This window comes from Trachypithecus francoisi, unplaced genomic scaffold (genome assembly GCF_009764315.1).
Source record: "Trachypithecus francoisi isolate TF-2019V2 unplaced genomic scaffold, Tfra_2.0 Lachesis_group17, whole genome shotgun sequence".
Classification (NCBI taxonomy): Eukaryota; Metazoa; Chordata; class Mammalia; order Primates; family Cercopithecidae; genus Trachypithecus; species Trachypithecus francoisi.
This window is the reverse complement of record NW_022681462.1, coordinates 8031656-8054953: the sequence shown is the minus strand read 5'-3', so window position 1 is coordinate 8054953 and position 23298 is coordinate 8031656. Positions and strand designations below refer to the sequence as shown.

The following is a 23298-nucleotide window of genomic DNA, read 5'->3' as shown; positions in this document are numbered from 1 at the left end:
ATTCAAGAACATAGGAGTTGACAGATATTTTCTAGACTTTATAAACAGATACACACACACTCATATTCACACATATATTCACACACATATACACAAACCTTAGTCCTAAAGCCACCATCACATTTAATGGGGTAATACTTCAGGCATTTCCAATAAGATTAGGACAAGTAAAAGATGATTACTACCTTTCTTACTATTCAATACTGTATTGAATGTACTAGACAATGCAATTAGACAAATCAAATATAAGAACTGTAAAAGAAGAAAAACTACTGTATCTACTTGCATATGACAGTTTTCTAAGAAAACTTTAAAGACCATTACTAAAACTACTCCGAACCACAAAATAATTCCATAAATTAACAGGATATAAAATTAACGCAGGGAAATAAAATTTTTCATATATATAAACAAAAATCATAAGAAATAATAGAACAAATCCATTGACAATATCAACAAAAAGGCATATTTTGAAACAAACATAATAAGAAATATGCAAAACTAGTAAGAGGAAAGCTTTAAAATAATTCTAAGGACCTAATGCAAAATTGATGAAAAACAAAAACATTCCTTGTTGTTCTATGAACAACTATACATCATAAAAATGTCAGGTCACCCCAAATTAATTTTAAAATTTAATGTAATTTCAATGAAAATGCCAACAAGTATTCTTTTTAAATGAAACTAAACAAAATAATACAGAAAATCCAGTATAAATAGCTAAGATAACACTGAAAAAGAAGAACTACAGGGAACTACTAGTCCAATCCAATGTTAAATTACATTATAAAGCTTCGGAAATTAATGCACCAGTATTTATGGCTGGTATTGTTATATAAATAGACAAATCAGTGGGATTCAACAGAAAGTACAGAAATAAAACCAAGTACATGAGGAAACTGAGTATATAATAAAAGCAGCAACTAATATTACTGAAGCAAAGATATATTTTAAAATAAATAGTGTTGGAACAACTGGAAAACTACTTATAATAAACTCTCATGAATAAGAGAGCTTTAAGTTTAAAAAAATGAAACCAGGTGGAGCAAATGAAATATCACACATTGCCGACGGGAATGTATAACGGCACAATCACTCCAGAAAACAACTTCGCAGTTTCCAAGTTAAACATACACTTCATATGACCCAGAAATTCCACTCCTAGTTATTTACTGAAAAGAAAATGAAACATATGTCTCCACAAAAGCCTGTATGTGAATGCTTGGCTTATAGCAACTTTACTTATAATTGTCAAAAACTGAAAACAACCCAGATAGCCATCAACAGGTGAACAGAGATCGTCGCAGTTTTCACTAGAATACTACTCAGCAATAAAAAGGAATAAACTACTAATGACCTACAAAAATAAATCTCAAAAGCATTATGGTAAGTGAAGGAAGACAGACATAAAACAGTACATACGTTATAATTCCACTTACATATCATTCCTGAAAATGTAAAAATATAGGGACAGAAATCACCTCCCGGGGCTGGGAGCAATGCCAGGAGAAGGGGACTGACAAGAATGAGAGAACTTTTGGGAATGAAACAAATGCTCTACATCTTGGTGGCAGTTGTGGTTACATGATACATATATCTGTCAAAACATATCAAACTGTACACTTAAAAGGGTGACATTTACTGTTTGTAAATTATATCTCAAAAAACCTAATCTTTAAAAAGTATGCAGATATTGCCAAATTTCCCTTTCACTAACTTTATTTTCCTATAGCCATTTAATTTACATTCCCAAAGGGCATTCTAAAAGTGCTGGTACCTTTATCAGCCTCAATATTATCAGACTATTATTTTAGACCTCTCAAATTTGATAAGTCCTTTAAAAAGGGTGTCTCGCTGTTTTGGTCCCCTTATCTTTTCATTTTTTGCAAAGGTGGCCTTTTTTCCTGTTTCTAGGACAGTCATATTCCTTCTCTGTTCTGTTTATTCATTCCTTTCGATCACTGCTTTAACAAGGTATTTTGTGTTTTTCTTATTATTTTTTAGTACTGGCTAGATATTCTCAAGTATTTGTTATAAATCTATTTCCCAGTTTCTCATTCACCTTTCATTTTGAAGAAAATTTAAATATACAGATATCTTAAAATTTTAAAGCTGTCAATATTTTCAGTTAAGATTTTTGTTCTCTTGTATTTTTATTTAGAAATTTAACCCATGCAGAAATCAAATATTCAATTACATTTTTTCTAATTTTTTATAGACTCATTTAACTCTTTAAACATGTGATAATACAGTAACAACTAGGTATATTGTTATTTAAATTTAAATTAAGTTAAATTAAAAATTCCATTTCTCAATATTAATATTTTATTATTTAAAAATATAATCTATGTTTTTTAAACAGACTATATTTTTTACAGAAGTTTTAGGTTTGATTTAGGTGAGCAATGTAGGTAAAACTGAGTGGAAAAGACAGCGAGTTCCCATATACCTCAAGCCCACACAAAGCCTCTCCACTATCAACATCTCTCACTAGAGTGGCACATTTTTTACAGCGAATGAACGAACCTACAATGACAATCATTATCATCCAAAAGTCACAGTTTACCTTACGTTCACTCCTGGTCTTGTCCATTCTATGGATTTTTTTTTTTTTTTTTTTTGAGACGGAGTCTCGCTCTGTCGCCCAGGCTGGAGTGCAGTGGCCAGATCTCAGCTCACTGCAAGCTCCGCCTCCCGGGTTCACGCCATTCTCCTGCCTCAGCCTCCCGAGTAGCTGGGACCACAGGCGCCCGCCACCTCGCCCGGCTAGTTTTTTGTATTTTTAGTAGAGACGGGGTTTCACCGTGTTAGCCAGGAGGGTCTCGATCTCCTGACCTCGTGATCCGCCCGTCTCGGCCTCCCAAAGTGCTGGGATTACAGGCTTGAGCCACCACGCCCGGCCCATTCTATGGATCTTAACGACCAAATGATGACATGTATCCACCATTATAGTATCATACAGAATGGTTTCACTGACCTAAAAATCCACTGTGCTTCACTCATTCATCCTTCCTCTCCCTTCTAACCCATGGAGATAGTAAAAAATTGATCTTTTTACTGTCTCTATAGTTTTGCCTTTTCCAGAATATCATACATTTGAAATTATATAGTAATGAGTCTTTTCAGATTGGCTTCTTTCACATAGCAAAATACATTTAGGTTTCTTCCATGTTTTTTCATAGCTCAAAAGTTCATTTCTATTTAGCAATGAATCTGGATGTATCAGTTTATCCATTCACCTACTCAAGGACATCTTGGTTACTTCAATGTTTTGATGAGTATGAATAAACCAACTATAAGCATTCATGTTCAGGTTTTTGTGTGGATGGAAGTTTTCAACTCATTTGGGTAAATACTAAGGAGCACAATTGCTGCTTGGTATGTTAAGAGTGTCTACCTTTCTAAGAAACTGCGCAACTGTCTTCCAAAGTGGCTGTATCATTTTGCATTCCCATGAGCAACAAATGAGAGTTCCTGTTACTCCAGATACCCATTAGCAGCTGGTATTGTACTGACCATGTTTCAAGTACTAAGCCACATATTGCTAATGGCTACCATATTGGACAGTCAAACAGAGTATTTTCACCATTACACAATGTTTTCATAGAAAAGCTTCTCTGCTTAAAACCTTTTATTTATTTATTTATTTATTTATTTATTTTGAGACGGAGTTTCTCTCGTTTCCCAGGCTGGAGTGCAATGGCGCCATCTCAGCTCACTGCAACCTCTGCCTCCCGGGTTCAAGCAATTCTCCTGCTTCAGCCTCCTAAGTAGCTGGGATTACAGGTACCCACCACCACACCTGGCTAATTTTTGTATTTTTAGTAGAGACGGAGTTTCACCATGATGGCCAGGCTGGTCTCGAACTTCTGACCTCAGGTGATCACTCACCTCGGCCTCCCAAAGTGCTGGGATTACAGGCATAAGCCACCACACCCGGCCTCTCTGCTTAAAACTTAATTGGTTATACAGTAGGAAATGATGAACTAATGTGACAGCGTTTTAACCTCTACATAAATCCATCTCTATTCCCACTAGATTTTGATGCTTCTTTATTTATATTTGCTCAGAAATGCAAATTCCTGCTCAGCCACTTCTTAACTATGTGCCCATTAACATATTATTTAACCCCTCTGACTCTCAGTTTCTCATCCTAATTATTCATTAGTTTGGTACAAAGATTAAATCAGATAAGCAGGTAAGATAAATTACAACATTCATCATGTTATGCCCTCATTTGTAAACTCTTCTGGGTTAGAAGTTTGTTTTCTGAATGTTTCAGTTTCATACATTAAAGACCTTTATTAAAAGCAAAGGTATGTATTTACCCGGTCTGGATTTCTGTAACCCAAAAGTAGATTTGCTGCTTTTATATCACCATGAACATATTCATTTTCATGTATATATTCCAGTACATCCAACTGTGAAAATAAATAGATAAAATAAGGTTATACTGCTATTTATTTAGAACTCATGATGAATTCCAACATTTTGAATATAGAATAACATGGGTTTTTTTCATATTAACAATGACAGAGCGATGTATTTCACAATTACTGGTTATTCTAAAATATCACATCTTCTGGTTGCTCATCCTAGAAAAAAGTAAAATGATCCTCAAAAATCAAGTATTTTAGTTGAAGTTCCAATGGAAGAAAATCAGGATTCAAAAATGCTTATGCCTAATTCCTGATAGCCCAGGAGCCAAACCGCACTGTGCAAAGAGGAAAAACATAGCATAAAATCAGAGATCTATGGTGAAATAATACTGAAGCCCACTCAGCAATTCCTCATCTAAGAAATAATTATAAATCAAGCCTTGAAAATCTCAGAACAAAATGCCATGTCCATGAGCAAAGGGAAAGGTATTCTTCCTCTGTATGGTAATAGAAAACTCCTTAGCTTCATCTCTAAAGCCCTTCAGCCTTGCATGTTACATACACTTAGTACTAAATAAACATTTGCTGGCTTGGAGGATGGATAAATGAGAAAATTAATGCATTGTATTTGCTGCATCCCAATCTGGCATCAGCAGCTTCATGCTACTGAAAGTGAAAAAATGAGACTTACACCAAACATGTAAGACAAATATGTAGCATAAACAAACGTATGCCTGAGTGCTATTGAGAGTTCATTGCTTTTGATTTGGCAAAGTATATTTTATTCATTGCCACAACTAATTATTGCCACCATCCCAAACTCATAATAAAAACTTTATAGCACCCCCCTACCATCACATGTTTAAAATGGCTGACAATATATTTCGCCATAATTTGCACTGTTAAAACTGACAAAAGAAAGGTTATTCTTACAGCAATGAGAGCTTGTTCTGGTATGTAAAACAAAGCTCTGAGGAAAAAGAAGATCAGACTGGAGAACCAAAGCCTAATTGAGTTTGCAGTGCCAGACACAGCACATTCTGTTACTTACAGAGCCCATTGTCATCAATTTCACCAAAATAGCCTCTTCTCCTAACAACTGATGTCTCTAGGGCAATAATCCTTCATTCTCTAATAATTCCACAAAGGGAAAAGATTTCTATGTTGTAAGAAGAAAATAATTTGGAAATGGAGCATGTGAAATAAGTAATTCTTTCTTACCATTCGGATACCTAATTGCAGGACAGTTGACTTTTTAAAGGCACCATTCTGGCCTGAGATCTTCTGTAAATCTATTCCTAGTCTTTCTATTACCATAAATCTGTAACTGTAAGAAAGAAGCATCAAAAAGAGATCATCCTGAGAAAGTAATGCTTGAAACTGTCTATTTAATTTGAAACAAGAAAAATCACACTCAACCTAACAACTAGGTATAATGCAATCTAAACCCATTAGAGAATGAATGCACATTCATAATTCTGCTATTCTTTTGCAGAAACTGCTCAGTATTTACTTTGCAGCTGGTTTTATAGAAGAGAAGGCTGTACTGAACCATTCACACTGTTTTACATAATGAAAAAATCTTTTAAAATTAGATAGTACTGAATGCAATTCATTTTGACTCCATGACTTTCTTGTCATATGGCCTTGAACAAATTATTGTCCACACGATTTTTTTTTTTTTTTTTGGTTTTGGTTTTTGTTTTTTGAGACAGAGTCTCACTCTGTCACCAGGCTGGAGTACAGTGGCACAATCTTGGCTCACCTCCACCTCCCGGGTTCAAGCGATTCTCCAGCCTCAGCCTCCCAAGTAGCTGGGACTACAGGTGTGCACCACCACACCCAGCTAATTTTTGTATTTTTAGTAGAGACAGGGTTTCACCATGTCGGCCAGGATGGTCTCGATCTCTTGACCTCATGATCTGCCCGCCTCAGCCTCTCAAAGTGCTGGGATTACAGGCCTGAGCCACCGTGCCCAGTCACATGAATTTTATATTTGTTTCTTGATAAGATCATGTTTACCTTTTCTATACATTTATAAACATGTCTTTTATTAAGTGCACTTCTTCCTTTTCTGTTCTGTTTGGCACCTTCCATACCTTCTTTCCTTCCTTTCATTTATATATCCACATCAGCCCCTATTCTATATTTATGTATGCATACACAAACACAAACATTTAAGAATTTGGTTTACAAAAATGTGATATTATAAGTACTTTCTCCATCTTACTTTTTTCAGTAGTATTTCATATCAAAATCCTTCTAAGGCAACTAGTATAGCTCTAATGGACTTCTTTTTTTTTTTTTTTTTGAGACGGAGTCTTGCTCTGCCACCCAGGCTGGAGTGCAGTGGCCGGATCTCAGCTCACTGCAAGCTCCGCCTCCCGGGTTTATGCCATTCTCCTGCCTCAGCCTCCCGAGTAGCTGGGACTACAGGCACCCGCCTCGTCGCCCGGCTAGTTTTTTGTATTTTTAAGTAGAGACAGGGTTTCACCGTATTAGCCAGGATGGTCTCGATCTCCTGACCTCGTGATCCGCCCGTCTCGGCCTCCCAAAGTGCTGGGATTACAGGCTTGAGCCACCGCGCCCGGCCTCTAATGGACTTCTTTAATGAGCTACATATGACATGATATGGACATACCAAGATTCAATTAGTCATTCAGTCCCCTAGTGGCAGTCCTTTACTTCAAGATTACTGCTTGCTTATTTTTTTTTATTTAAAGCATGTTAGAGACCATTTGAACAAAATACTGACATTTGAGCTTATTTTCTCATCTATGAAATAAAAATAATATCACCTATTTTAATAGGCTATTCAAAGGACAAAAAATAAAGTATACAAAAATCTCTGGCACAAAAGGGTAAATAAAAAATTGACAGACTTTTTTTCTTTTTTCAAACACTATTAATAAATTATATATAAGACTAGCCATATTTGGTGGTTTTAAAGATATTTCTATAACTTATTTGTTGTGCTTCTCTTCAAGAGATAGAACTTAATTCTCCTCTCTCAGGACCAATGGATCTACCTAGTGACTAGCTTCTAGCAAAGAGAATAAAGCAGAAGTGATAATATCCCTTTTAAGATTAGATTACAAAAAACAATGACTTCCTTCTTGAATGCACTTGTGTGCATGCTCTCTCCCCTTCCCCCCAATTAATTGCTCTAGAGAAAGCCAGCTCTTTTTCCGCAACACTCAGGTAGCTTATGCAAAGACCCACATGGTCAGGAAGTAAGACGGCCTGCCAACAATCACATAAGTAAATTAAAAGCAGATCTTCTTAGGCCTACCAGTAGCCACATGAGTAAGCTTGAAAACAAATACTTCCCCAGATGAGCCTTGAAATGAATGTAACCCAGCAGACAGCTGACTATATATCCTTATTACAGATCCTGATTTAGAATCATCCAGATAAGTCACTTGCAGTCTCCTCACCCACAGACACTAAGACAATACAAGCTTGTGGTTATAGGCCAATATGTTTTGGTAATTTGTTACATGGCAACAGTTAACTCATAGACCACATAAGGAATAGTTATAAAGAAATATTTGATTATAATAATTCCATTTTACCTTTTTCCCTTGAATTCAGTCAGACCAGATCCATAAAACAGAGGAATTCCTAAATAATCAAGTTGTTTGCGTTCTATCCACTTTTTGACTACAAAGACAAATTTATTTTTAAAAAGATTCATGTTATTTCAAAAGATACTTCTTACCTTTCTACAAATTTATTTAGCTAACCAAAAAAGTAATTAGATCTTCCTAGAAGATAATTTTTTTTCAATCAAACATCTCTTTCTAATAGGCTCAAACTGTTACCACTATAACTAACAAAAAATTAGAAATTTTAAAATTAAATCAATAAAAACAAGTCATAGTCTTTGTATATTGATACCATATATATTAATGTTTCAGGAAAAGAATTCATTACCTTATATGCTAGCTAAATTTCTAAACATAACATATGTTAACTGCCAAAGGATCAGCAGACAGATGGCTTTTTCTTCTCTATTACTTCAAAATCTAAAACCATAATGGACAAACAAACAAACAAACAAAAAACAAATTGGGCAGAAAAACCATCCTACTTTGACATTATTTTATACAAAAACTGGTTTTGATTAGTTTACAAAAAATCAAATCCACTTAAATAATCAGTTAACTTTCATCATTTTTTTCATGACTGTAGCCTATGTTTTTATGTTTAAGACAGCTCTACTGAAAACAATCAAGTTTAATGGATTCTATTTGTCACTCTGACACAGTTTAAGCAATTAGTAAAGACTACAGTCTTAATGTTTAGAAGATTTTATTAAGAAAAACTAAGTTAAATATTGAGGCCAGACCCATCATTCTTACTCTTAAACATGAGATGTAAAGGACCTTGACTATACAGTCATTACTCCTGTCTACTTCTTTAATGTTTTTCTTAGCCCATTCATATCACATGTATAAAATGCTGTTATTTTTCCTCTCTGTTCATATTCATTTCCCATTCAAATCTTCTAACTGGTCATTCTTACACTTGGTATCCAGCTCCAATTAATTTTCCAACATTCAAGTTTCTAACATTTTCTTAAACATCTTAAAGTTTAATCATTTCCACACACCTTGCCCCAATCCATTCTACAATCGTTCCTTTTTTACACATTTATCTACTTCCCATTTTAATGTTTTTTCCTTATAGTCGTCCTATCCAAATGGTTTACTGTAAAAGAAATAATTTCATTCTACTGTCTTTTACACTTAGGGAACTCTTGGTAGCTTAGATTAACAACCTAACATTTTATGTAAAGTAGTAGAAACAACTTTGACTTAAAATATATAACCCATTATGTATGTCATGTCAAGATCTGTATACCATCTGTCTTGCTTTTATATGTTGTAACAGTTAACTGTATCACTTTACAATAAAATTTCTATTGAAAAGAATTTTCCAGAAGGCCAGAAAAAGTCCAAAATATCAACACTCACTTTAGCAAGCACATATATGGAAGTAGCTTGATTTGCTAATTTTACTTACTATAGTCTTTTTTTGCAACTCTCTGATAAAATTTAAGTTCTGAAAATAACGGGCCATTTTCTTGATATTCCTATAAAAAAAAGAATAATTAATTTTACTAGAAAAAAATCATCCTAAAGAGGGAATTATTTCAACTGTGAAAATATGAACATATATATGTAGTATATAATAGTACTTGAATCACTTTTTATAAAACATAGGCACCAGATTTCCACTAAAAATCTCAGAAAACACTAAATAAACTTGAAGAATCTAATTTTTAAACAACATATTGTACCACTATCCCTATACAGTCTTACACATAAAAGTAGTTTTCTTACAGAAAACACTTATTAAAAGCACTGAGAACTGTATACATAAACACACACAGACACTCACTGTATACCAACATATACATCCGGGTGATACATAGCAAACTCTCCTTGTGATCCAGTCACACATGATACCTTTACTGAATGGTCTACTGTATTTCATTCATTATACTAGGTACAGGGGACACAAAAAGAAATAAAATCCTATGCTTGCCTTTAAGGACCTTACCGTCTTGATTAGAGAGGTGGAGAGGGTGGGAGGACATTTGGGAGGGAAAGAGAAAGAATAGCTAGATAGATAACACACCAGGGTAATAGTTGGCAATACAGAAAAACAAAGGTTCTCCAGTGTTAATGTTTTAACAACGTGAAAATAGAGCATAACATTAGGTTTACTGATAAGGCAATAGTTATAAAAATTAAGGTGAAAAACATTCTTTTTTTGGGGGGGCGAGGGGGCGGGACAGAGTCTTGCTCCGTCAACCAGGCTGGAGTGCAGTGTTGCGATCTCGGCTCACTGCAAGCTCTCTCCCGGGTTCACGCCATTCTCCTGCCTCAGCCTCCTGAGTAGCTGGGACTACAGGTGCCCACCACCACGCCTGGCTAATTGTTTTGTATTTTTAGTAGAGACGGGGTTTCACCATGTTAGCCAGGATGGTCTCGATCTCCTGAACTTGTGATCCGCCGGCCTTGGCCTCCCAAAGTGCTGGGATTACAGGCTTGAGCCACCGCGCCCAGCCAAAACATTCTTAAAGCAGAAAAGGAAAAAGTCAAATATATGTGAAATACAAATCTATGAGCAACACTTACCACTTTTACTACATGTCTTGCATCTTTCTCTGGTTTATTTGTGGGGAAAGCTGCAGAAAACACACACACACACACACACAATGGAGAAAAATAGTTATTCCCAATTACTGAATACCTACCATATCCCAAACACTATGCAAAGCACTTTACATATGTAAGTTTATTATATCATCCCAATAACCTTTTATGGTGGTAGGAATAAATCATCTCCATTTTATACAAGATACTACTGAAGTTTGAGACACTGAATGAATAAATTGCTCACTAAGAGGTAATACATTAGAGATAGAAACTCAAAACTGCCTGACATCACAGCTGATACACTTTATCATAAACCATATTCAAATATTTAAATACAGAATCAATAGACAATATGAATCATATAGATCCAAAATGTGGGGGAAAATATTTTATACATATATAGCATTAAACCCAATATATAATACACAGTAAAATCCATTGATTCAGTTGCACTAAATTAGAATCCACAATGATTCAGAAATAAAAATTGATTCAATTTAAGTAGAAAGTTAAAAACAATTTATACTTGACAAAATTCTAGAATAAGCAAAGTTAAAATGAGAATAAAGTCTTTAAAAATATCTTCTGAGCCTACCAATCAATTACTTTTACATTAAAGAATACATATCTCATAAATTCATTTCAGTTTCAAGTTAACCTTACTTCATTTAATTCTTATTTTCCATTTGTAGTTCAGATGGTATAATCCCTACTTTTAAAATCTCCAGTGTTCACATTTTAAAACGAATTAATCTTTTCCTCTACATTACCTAAATTATTAAAAGATTACTGTTTTCAAGTCTCAATAAGAGAAATTTACACGTATATTTATTTGTACTGCAAAAGACTAAAACTTCATCATTCATTCATTTGTTCACTCTCCATTCATTCATTCCTTTACTCATTCAAATAGCTAAAATATTTATCAAGAAGCTAGAATATGCCAGGCACTGTGTTAAGTGTCCAGATGATGTTTGAAGGAAAGAGAAAGGAAAAAGGTGGAACTAGTATTGTTTACAATTGAAAATCAGTAATAAACAGACTTGAGAACGGGATCAAATTCTTGAGATACAATATATTTATATATATTAAATATATTAATTAAAATGCTGTGTCCTATCATTAATATTATCCTTTTCTTTTTTCTAATTCTATCAGCTGTTCCCTTTTTTTCCAATAATTCACACCTTAGATATACATGTCACAAATTTAATAAAATATATAAATTGTACATTACAGTTGAGCCAATCACACACAATTTTTTTTAACCGTTCTTCAAAGTTTTTAGTATCAGTAATGCTACTAGCCAGTTGAAGAAAGTATTATTTCAAATTCTAGCTAATTTTAAATTGTAAACCCAGACCTCTTTACAATAACAAAGAAACTAAACTTACTTATAGTACTTAAAATTATCTTTTCATCTTCATTCATGTTACTTCATTTTTACCCATGCAATAGTCCCAAGGAAACTGCAGGAAGAGTGGATTAGCTAGACCTACTTTCTTCTAAGAAGAAAACTTAAGAAAATATATACAGGGGACAGAGTCAAGTCTTGGTATAGAAGAAGTGGTGAGAAAACCTTTGTTCCCACCCTATGACAAACTATTTTACTAGTATGGTTCCCAAGGCTAAGGGGAAATATCCTGTTCCAACCTTGGCCCACATAAAACAGTACCTACTCTAGGCAAGTATCTTTGCTACCTGAGGTAGATGTCAGTAGAACCTTTTGCCTCTTGTCTAAAAACAAGTGACCACAGTAGCAAATAAATCTTTAAGCCCAACAGAATGTAATAAGCTAAAAAGTACAGAAGAAAATTGGGAGTTTCACACAGATAAGTAACAGATTATGTTACCATTGGAAAAAAGAAAAAGATGTCCAACCAGTCCAAGGCCTGACTCCTTGCTGATTTCAATCATTATATCCCTAATACTTTATAATCTGAATTTTCCTTTCACATTATTTCAAGTGAACATAGTCATGTGTTGACACATACTTGAAAATCTCTACGGTCATCATTTGATAGCTACACAATAGTCTCTATAAGCTTCCATGTCAGGCTATATTGGAGGGTCTAACTCTAAAATCAATAGACTAGAAAGCTCTTAGAGACGGGTGCTTCATGTGAACAAAGAGATTGTTCTGGTTACCACACGGGTCTTTTTATAGTAGAATAAGTAATCAATTAACAAAACAATTATTTTCTACTGTAAGCCAAGCCCCATTATAGCTAGTGAAATTAAATGATGAAACACACACACGCATACAGGGACATGGTATATGCTTTTGCTGTCTGGTGGAGAAATCTAAAGTGTCTTGGATTATAAGATACATCATTAAATACACATATGCACACCCATGCTCATAGCAGCATTACAGACAATTAGCCAAAAGTGGAAGCAACCCAAATGGCCATGGACAGATAATTAAACAAAAGGTGGCATATACATGGAATGGAACATTAATCAACCTTAAAAAAGAAGGAAATCATGTCACATGCTACAACATAAATGAACCTTGAGGACATTAGGCTAAGTAAAATAAGCCACACCACACACAAAAAGACAAATACCATATGATTCTACATTTATGAGGTATCTAGAGTACTTAAATTCATAGAAACAAAAAAAGTAGAATGTTGGTTTCCAGGCACTGGGAAAAGAGGAAAATGGAGAATTACTGTTTAATGAATATAGAGCTTCAGTATTGCAAAATGGGAACATTCTGGAGATTTGCTGCACAACAATGTGAATCTACTTAACACTAATGAACTGTATACACAAGTACAGTTTTAAAAATTCTGCAGCCTTATGGGCTACCAAAGACAAGGATTCTAAAAGAGGGCAAGCTGAGAAGCTATCAGGTTGGCCTGAGAAGAAAAAGAGTTTTGTTCAAGAAATGACAAAACTATGTTGCCAGCTATCTCTTTGCTGGAAGCATAGAGACATCTAAGGGAGTTAACAGTACTTAGACTAATTTGCATGCATGAAGAAGTAAGGGCGACAGAATTCTATATGGTGTTGTTGGCCTTATCCCACTAACAACAGAACTCTATCGTAAATTGTGGCAGTACACATATTTTTTTCAATAGGAAGAAGAATCACAGCTATAAGTTCAAGAGAACTGCTAGAGAGGGTATGGAAGAATATGATGAAGTGAGAAGTCTCCCAGAAAATTACTATGCTTTGATTATTATGGAAATATCTTTAGTTTAAGAGTGGTCAGTTTTGGGGGCCAGATGACATTTCTAATCCCATTTAAACACCCAAAAATAAGGTAAAAAAAAAAAAAATGGAGGAAGAGCCTTAGAGGTATGGGTTCTTTGCAGCCTAGTCTCACTTTCTCTAAGAGACAGAAGAATAACTCACCTACGCAGATTGTGGGTAGGGGGCAGGAATTCTTCAGATAAGACTAGTCAATCAATTAGGATTTAGGAAAAATATCCTGAGACAACAAACGCCTAGGATCAATTCAACAAATTAAGAATCCAAGGACTTGGGTGGGGGAAATCATGATTCAATGAACTGATAGGGTGTTCTAGGTTCTACACAATGTTTGTCCTCTGTATTTCAAGCTCTGCTTACACCAAGGTATTTAAAGTCTATAAAGAAAATATTTCAATAAATAATTTCGAGGAGAAAAAAAAAGAGTGCTAAGCTCATAAAAGACAAAGAAAGATTGAAGAATTTTCCCAGAGGGAGTTACAGAGACAATGATAACTACACATATTGTGTCATCCTAGATTTTGAACCAAAAAGGACATTAGTAGGACAATGTCAGTACAAATGGCAAAATTTTAATGAAGTATATAAATAGGTTAATAGTATTGTATCAATGCTAATTTTCTGGTGTTGATAACTATGTAAGGTACTATGTGCTATTTTGTAATATATTACCATTTAGGGAAGTTGAGTAGAGAATATGGGAACATTCTTTTTTTGCAAACTCTTTAAAATTTAAAAGTTACAAAATACAATTTTTAAGTATAAAAACTAAACAAAATAGGTGATATTCAAGATTTCTCTTAAAAAAGGTAACAATCCTCTTACAAAATTGTGTAAGCATTGGAAAGAGAGCAAAACCATAAATATGCATGAGATTTTGAAACAGATAAACTAATATGATAAACACTACCATCAATAAACTTAAAAACTTAGAAAAAAATGACAATTTCCTAGAAAAAAATAAATTTACCAAAATAATTCAAAAAATAAAAAACCTAAATAGAAACATAATCATTAAAGGAAACAAATCAGCTTTTCAAAAATCAGTATTTCTTTTTTTTTTTTTTTTTTTTTTTTTTTTTTTTTTTTTTTTTGAGGCAGAGTCTCGCTCTGTCGCCCGGACTGGAGTGCAGTGGCCAGATCTCAGCTCACTGCAAGCTCCGCCTCCCGGTTTACGCCATTCTCCTGCCTCAGCCTCCCGAGTAGCTGGGACTACAGGCGCCGGCCACCTCGCCCGGCTAGTTTTTGTATTTTTTAGTAGAGACGGGGTTTCACCGTGTTAGCCGGGATGGTCTCGATCTCCTGACCTCGTGATCCGCCCGTCTCGGCCTCCCAAAGTGCTGGGATTACAGGCTTGAGCCACCGCGCCCGGCCAAAAATCAGTATTTCAAAAAAATGTGGACAGTCCTCAACTTACAATGGTTCAACAGGGTTTTTCAACTTTACAATTGTGAAAAAGCACTGTGCATTCAGTAGAAATCATACTTCGAATTTTTAAATTTTGAACTTTTCTCAAGCTAGTGATATGAGCTATGATACTCTCACATGAGATATTCAATACTTTATTATAAAATAGGCTTTGTGTTAGATGATCTTGCCCAATTGTAGGCTAATAAAAGTGTTCTGAGCACATTTAAGGTAGGCTAGAGTAAACAATGATGTTTAGTAGACTAGATGTATTAAATATACAATAATTTCAATTTATGATGGACTTATCAGGACATAACCCCATTGTAAGTCAAGGAGCATCTGTACATATAAGATGGAGGAGGAACACTCAACTGTAGCTCTCCCATTGAAAATAGCTATAAAATATAGACAAAAAAAGAAGACAGTAGCTATTGGAAGGCTCTTAAAAAGTAAAGAGAGGTTTCCACTCAACATATTAAGAGCTTGGAGGTCCTTACTCCTGTCTTCTCAAGGGGGAAAAAAAAAAGAAAAAAACTGAACAATCTGAAAATCGACAACTTTTGTTTAATCCATCAGAGACCTAAGGTTACAAGGCAAATCACTGCCCAACAACTGGAAAGAGAAGTGAATACAGAGAATCACGTCTTCTTGGGGCAGAGTTTTACTATAAGCCCTCCATGTTCTCACAGTGAATATCAGAAAAATCTCCTGTTTTCAGCAGAGGAAGGGGAAACTACTTTGCCAGAATCTAATCAACATGGGAGAAGAAAAATAACCACTCCAGCCTCCTCTAGCTTTCCTATCTCACCTAAGTAGGGTATAGGACGCTGAGAAATACTGGTGAAGGTCACATCCTGGGGCATAGCCCCCTCCAAAAAACAAAACAAAACAAAACAAAAACAAAAACAAAAAAACAGACTTACACTAATCATTAGGTAAATCCAAATCAAAACTGCAAGATACCACCTTGTACCAGTCAGGATGACTATTATTAAAAAGTCAAAAAACAATAGATGTTGGCAAGGTTTCAGAGATAAGGGAACATTTATACACTGCTGGTGGGAATGTAAATCAGTTCAGCCACTGTGGAAAACAGTTGAAAGACTCTTGAAGAACTTAAAATAGAAATACTATTCAACCCAGCAATCTCATCATTGGGTACATACCCAAAAGAATATAAATTGCTTTACCAAAAAAACCCACGCACATGAATGTTCATTGCAGCACTATTCACAATAGCAAAGACCAATCTAGATTCCCATCAATGGTGAACCATATAAAGAAAGTGTGGTACATACACACTATGGAATACTACACAGTCATAAAAAAGAATGATCGTGTCCTTTGCCACAACATGAGAAACATGGATGCAGCTGGAGGCCATTATGCTAAGCAAATTAACACAGGAATAGAAAACTAGACACTGCATGTCCTCATTTATAAGCAGAAGGAAAACACTGAGTACACATGGACACAAAGAATGGAACAAAAGACAATGGAGCCTACTTAAGGGTATAGGGTAAGAGGAGAGTGAGGACTGAAAAACTACCTATTATGCTGATTACCTAGGTGACAAAATTAGCTGTATACCAAACTCCCATGACACACAATTTACCCACGAAAGAAAACTGCCATGTACCACCTGAACTTAAAATAAAATTTGGGTTGGAAAGAAAGTAAATAATAAAAATTAAAAAAAGACTTAGTCATAAGATTACAAAAGGCCTCATATTCTCCCACACCTTACCAGCACATCAACAGCAGACCCACCTTGCAAGAAATGTTTTTAAAAAGCTCTTGAGAGCGAAGGAAAATAATATATGTGTTATTACTCAGATCTGCATAAAGAAATGAACTGTGCCAGAGAGGAAATAAATGAAGGTAAAATAAAAGCTTATTTTTTACTTTAATTGGCAAAAACTTTGTTCAAAATAACCATGTGTTGAGTTATTATAGCTTATGAATAAGTGAAATGAATTACAGCAAGAGACAGGAGAGAATAATTATAAGGTACCTGCACTAATTGTGAAGTAGTATAGTGTTCTTTGAAAGTAAACTTTGACTAGTTGTAAATATTGCCCTGTAAACTCTAAATCAACCACTAAAAATTTCTAAAGAAGAATTGATATGCCAAGAAAGGAGAGAAAACAGAGTCATATAAAATGCTCAATTAAAATCAGAGAAGGCAAAAAAAAAAAACAAGAAAGAACAAGCATAACAAATAGAAAACAGTTACAAATACATCAGATAATAATCCAAATACACTAATAATCACTTTAAATATTAATGGTCTAAATACATCAATTAAAAGACAGATAGTGACAGAGTAGATTTAAAAAATAAGACAACTATATGATGTCTATAGGAAACCCACTTTGAATATAAAGACACAGATAAATTGAAAGTAAAGGGACAAAGAAAGATATATCATGTGAACACAAATCAAAAGAAAGCTGGAGTAGCTATATTAATATCAAACAAAGCAGATGTGATAGTTAATACTGAATGTCACCTTGATTGGATTGAAGGATAGAAAGTATTCATCCTGGACCTATCTGTGAGGGTGTTGCCAAAGAAGATTAGTATTTGAGTCAGTGGGCTAGGAAAGGCAGGCCCACCCTTAATCTGGGTGGGCCCAATCTCTAATCAGCTGCCAAGGCGGCTAGGATAAAAGCAGGCAGAAGAACGTGAAAAGACTATACAGGCTTAGCCTCCCAGCCTACATCTTTCTCCCGTGCTGAATGCTTCCTGCCTTCAAACATCTAACTTCAAGTTCTTCAGCTTTGGGACTCATACTGACTTCCCTGCTCCTCAGTTTGCAGATGGCCTATTGTGGGACCTTGTGATCATGTGAGTTTAATACTCCTTTATAAATTACCCTATAAGTATAAATATAAATGTATCTCCTATTAGTTCTGTCCCACTATAGAAGCCTAATATAGCAGACTTAGAACCAGAAAAATCATCAGGAATAAAGAGGGATATTAAATAATAATAAAGGGGTCAATTCCTCAGGAAGACATAATAATCCTCAGTGTGTATGTACTACCAACAGAATGTTAAAATACATGAGGCAAAAACTAAGAGAACTGGAAGGAAAAATAGACAAATCCACTATTGTAACTGGAGACTTAAACGCACTTCCATCAGTAATTGACAGATGCAGCAGGCAAAAAGTCAGTAAGAATATGGTTGAACTGACAGCACCACCAATCAATGAATTCAACTGACATTTACAGAATACTTCATCCAACAACAGCAGAATATACATTCTTATCAAGCTCACACAGTATATTCACTAAGACAGAAAACATTCTGGGCCAAAAAACATACCTCAGTAAATATAAAATAATAGAAATCATATAAAGTATGTTCTCAGACCAAAATGGAATTAAATTAGAAATTAATGACCAAAAGTCAAATCTTTGGAAATTAAACAATGTATGTCTAAATAACACATGGATCCAAAAACTCAAAGTATGTTTTAAAAAGTATTTCAAACTAATGAAAATGAAAATATAATTTCTAAAAATGTGTGGGATGCAGCAGAAGTAGAGCTTAAAAGGAAATTTATAGCATTGAATACATATATCTGATTAGGAGAAAGATCTAAAATAACTTATCTAAACTTACATAGTAGAAAACCTAGATGGGTGGGCCTAGATGGGCTAACTGGTGAATTCTACAAACATTTAAAGAGGCAATAATACCAATTCTCTACAATCTCTCCTAGAAAACAGAAGCAAAGGAACATTCCACTAATTCTATAAAACCAGCATCACCCTAATAACAAAACCAGATAAAAATATTAAAAGAAAAAAACTACGAATCAATATCTCTCATAAAGATAGATACAAAAATCCTCAACAAAACGTTAGCAAATCAAATCCATCAAATTGATGGATTTGCATTGCGTATAAAAAGATTTATACACAACTTAATGGGATTTATTCCAGGTATACAAGGTTGGTTCAGTATTTAAAAATCAATTAACATAATCCAACACATTAATAAGCTACAAAAGAAACATCATATGATCACATTATAAAACACAGAAAACCATTTGGCAAAATCTAATTCATAATAAAAATTCACAGTAATGCTAGAAATAGATGGAAACTTTCTCAACTTGATAAAAAAAATCTACAAATAAAACTACAGCTAAAATTAAACTTACTGCTGAGAAATTAGATGCTTTCATCTTAAGACTGGGAACAAAGCAAAGATGTCTCCTCTCACTTCTCCTATTTAACATCATACTGAAAGTCCTAGCTAATACAATAAGACAAGAAAAGGAAGTAAAAGGTAAACAGATTGCAAAGAAAGATATAAAAACCATCTTTGTTCACATATGACATGATCTTATACATTGAAAATCCAGAATAATCAATGAAAAAACTCCTGGCCTTAATAAATCAGTATAGCAAAGTTGCAGGATATAAATTTAATCTACAAAAGTCAGTTTCTTTCTTTTGTAACAGCAATGAGCAATTGGAATCTGAAATTAAACACAATACCATTTATATTAGCACCAAAAAAGAAATATTAATACTTAGCTATAAATATAACAAAATACATACAAATGAGGAAAACTACAAACATCTGATGAAAGAAAATCTTTATCATGATATAGAGAGATACATCATGTTCATAAATAGGAAGACTCACTCATATTCTTAAGATGTCAGTTCTCCCCAACTTGATATATAAATTCAAAGCAATACTAATAAAAACACAACAAGTTATGTTGTGGATATCAACAAACTGATTCTAAATTCTGTACAGAAGTGCAAAAGATCCGAACAGCAAACACAATACTGAAGAACAAAGTCAGAGGACTTGCACTATTCAAGTTCAAAGCTTTCTATAAACAATAATTAAGAAACCGTGATACTGCAAAAAAAAAAAAAAAATAGACAAATAGATTAATGGAATAGATAGCCTAGAAATAGACCCTATATAGTCAAATATATATAGCCAGTCAATCTCTACAAAAGAGCAAAGGCAATTCAATAGAGGAAAGGTAGTCTTTTCAGCAAATGGTACTAGGACTGGACACTCACATGCAAAAATGTGAATCTAGACACTGATCTTTCATAAAAATTAACTCAAGATGGATCATAAACCTAAATGTACAATGCAAAAATGATATGCCTCTGGAAGGTAACACAGATGAAAATCTGGGTGACCTAAGGGGTAATGAGTTTTTACAGATATACCAAAAGCATAATCCATGCAAGAAAAGAACTGTTAAATTGGACTTCATTAAAATTAAAATTTTTCTGCTCTGTCAAAGACACTGTTAAGAAAATAAAAAGATAAATCACAGTGTGGGAGGAGATATTTGCAAAACATCTGACAAGACATATCAAAAATATACAAAATATTCTTAAAACTCAACAATAAAAAAATGAATAACTCATCTAAAAGTGAGCAAAATATTTAAGAGAAACTTCTAAAAAAAGATGTAAAGGTGTAAAATAAACACAAGAAAAGATGCTCGACACATATATAATCAGGAAATTGCAAACTAAAACAATGAGATACAACTACACATTGATTAGAATGACTAAAATCCAAAAACACAGACAATGTTAAATGCTGGCAAGGATGTAGCACAACAGGAATTCTCATTCATTGCTAGTGGGAATATAAAATAGGACAGCCACTTTGAAAGACACTTTAGCAGTTTCTTACAAAGCTAAACAGTCTTACTATACAACCCAGGAAATGCACTCCTGGGTACTTACCCAAATGAGTTGAAAGCTATGTTCACACAAAAAACATTTATACACGCTTGATTCACGACTGACAAAAACTGGAAGCCACCCCCAGACATACTTCAACAGGTGAATGAGTAAACAAACTGTGATATTATTATTTAGCCACAAAAAGATATGGAGGAACCTTACATACATACAGTTTTGTGAAAGAAGCTAGTCTGAAAAGGTTACATACTGTATGATTCTAATTATATGTCATTCTGAAAACGGCAAAAGTATAGAAACACCAAAAAGAGGGCCGGGCGCGGTGGCTCATGCCTGTAATCCCAGCACTTTGGGAGGCCGAGGTAGGCGGATCACGAGGTCAGGGGATCGAGACCATCCTGGCTAACATGGTGAAACCCCATCTCTACTAAAAATACAAAAAATTAGAGAGCCTGTAGTCCCAGCCACTTGGGAGGCTGAGGCAGGAGAATGGCGTGAACCCGGGAGGCGGAGCTTGCAGTAAGCCGAGATCACGCCACTGCACTCCAGCCTGGGCAACAGAGTGAGACTCTGTCTAAAAAAAAAAAAAAGAGAGAGAGAGAGAGAAGTGGTTGGCTGAGGTTTAGGGCAGGAAGGAACAGGAATAAATAGGTGTAGCACAAGGTAATCTCAAGGCAGTGAGATTAGTCTTACAAGACTGTAATAGTGGATACATGATATTATGCATATATCAAAACCCATAAAACTATATAACATAAAACCTGGGCACAGTGGTGCACGTCTGTAACCCCAATTACTTGAGAGGCTGATGCGGGAGGATCACTTTAGCCTAGGAGTTCAAGACCAGCTTGGGTAACACACCAAGATCCCATCTCAAGAAAAAACAAACAACAAAAAAAATTATACAACACAATTAATGAGCTCTAGTTTAAATTATGGACTTTAGTGAATAATAATGTATCAATATTGGTTAATAAATTGTAACATATTTACCACACTAATTCGAGTTGTTAGTAATAAAGAAAACTATGACAACAGTGGGAGAAAGAGGTAGTATATGAGAGTTCTGTACTATCTGCTCAGTTTTCCATAAACCTGAAACTGCTCTAAGAGAGTCTCCTGATTAAAAGTAATAAAATAGCAGGTAGATTACGAGAAAGGGTCACAATTCACAGTAACATCATACTTGAATCAGATATTCCACTTCTTCCCTTCTGGTATCCTTCGGTCAGAACTCAAGGAAGCCCAAACCTTGAAAGCTGACATTAGGGCAAACAAAAAATGCCCCAGTAGAAGCTCTCTAGTTAAGGACAGAAGAGTAGGAAATGAATATCCTAACACTCAGAGAGTGCAGAAAATGCCATTATTCTTTTTTCCTGTTTTTCACCTTTTGGTTCTTTCCCATCCCAGCACCCAAACAATTCTGTGGTGATGACAGTGGCAGCAGCAGCAGGGACACACAGAGATCTGAAACTCTCAAGGAAGGAAACTTTCCTCTCCAATCAAATGAGTTGTGGTCCCAAAAGAGAAGAGTATCCAATAACTTTTTATATTCTACACCCTCTTGCCATTTTCCCTAGACACAGGTGCATGGCAAGACAGGGTAAATAAAAGCCCAGATTTCTGGTCAGAGAACCTAAAAAGGAGATCCCAGAGAATAAATACCAAGGAGATCATGGAGGGAGAAGAGCTTGGGAACGTCACCACAAGAAGCTGTTTATAAACTCCTGGACTCATTCACAAGCTGTGTATATGTGGAGCTAACATTAAACAGCAAATACAGAGTTCAATAAGTAAACTACCAATACCCAAGTCCCAGGCTGGTCACTGAATGGAACACACATGACCTGAACAATACTTTTGCTATTGAAAACTAAACGAACACTGTACCCCAAACACAGACCAGTTAGAACTTGAAGCCTGAATGCAACCAGGAAGATTACCTGCTAAAACAAAGTATCAATGTTCTCTGTTAGAAGAGACCCAAATTCTTGTAACATAATATTCAACATATCCATGATATAATTCAGAGTTACTAGGCATATAAAGAAGCAGAAAAAAACTCATATATGAAAAGACAGTGAATAGATAATGGCAAAATGACAAGGATGTTGCAACTATCTGACAGACTTTAAAACAATTATTATTAAAATACTTCAGCAAATAAAGACAAATACTTTTGAAACAAAGGGAAAAAAAGAAAAATGCAACAAAGACAGAAAATACAATAAAGAATCAAATGATGTTTTTGGAACTAAAAGATACATAACCGAATTTATTATTATTATTTTTTAAAGTTCCCGAGGGGGTGCGATACAATTAGGCAGATGACATAAGAAGAGTCACTGAACTTGATGATCGATCAAAGGAAACTGATCCAACCTAAACAACAGAGAGATAAACTATGAA

At 34.7% G+C, this 23298-nt stretch overlaps 1 protein-coding gene across 6 annotated transcripts in view; it reads right to left on the bottom strand.

Annotated features, from left to right (window-relative positions):
* VRK2 (VRK serine/threonine kinase 2) overlaps window positions 1-23298 on the bottom strand; it is a 110215-nt gene that overhangs the window by 64577 nt on the left and 22340 nt on the right. For all 6 annotated transcript variants that reach the window (XM_033239114.1, XM_033239113.1, XM_033239110.1 and 3 more), the window contains 5 exons: window positions 10529-10578; window positions 9408-9477; window positions 7955-8042; window positions 5601-5706; window positions 4329-4421 (listed from right to left, as the gene is read on the bottom strand). In XM_033239114.1, coding sequence (XP_033095005.1) covers window positions 4329-4421; window positions 5601-5706; window positions 7955-8042; window positions 9408-9477; window positions 10529-10578 — 407 coding nt within the window. The remainder of the gene's footprint in view (window positions 1-4328; window positions 4422-5600; window positions 5707-7954; window positions 8043-9407; window positions 9478-10528; window positions 10579-23298) is intronic.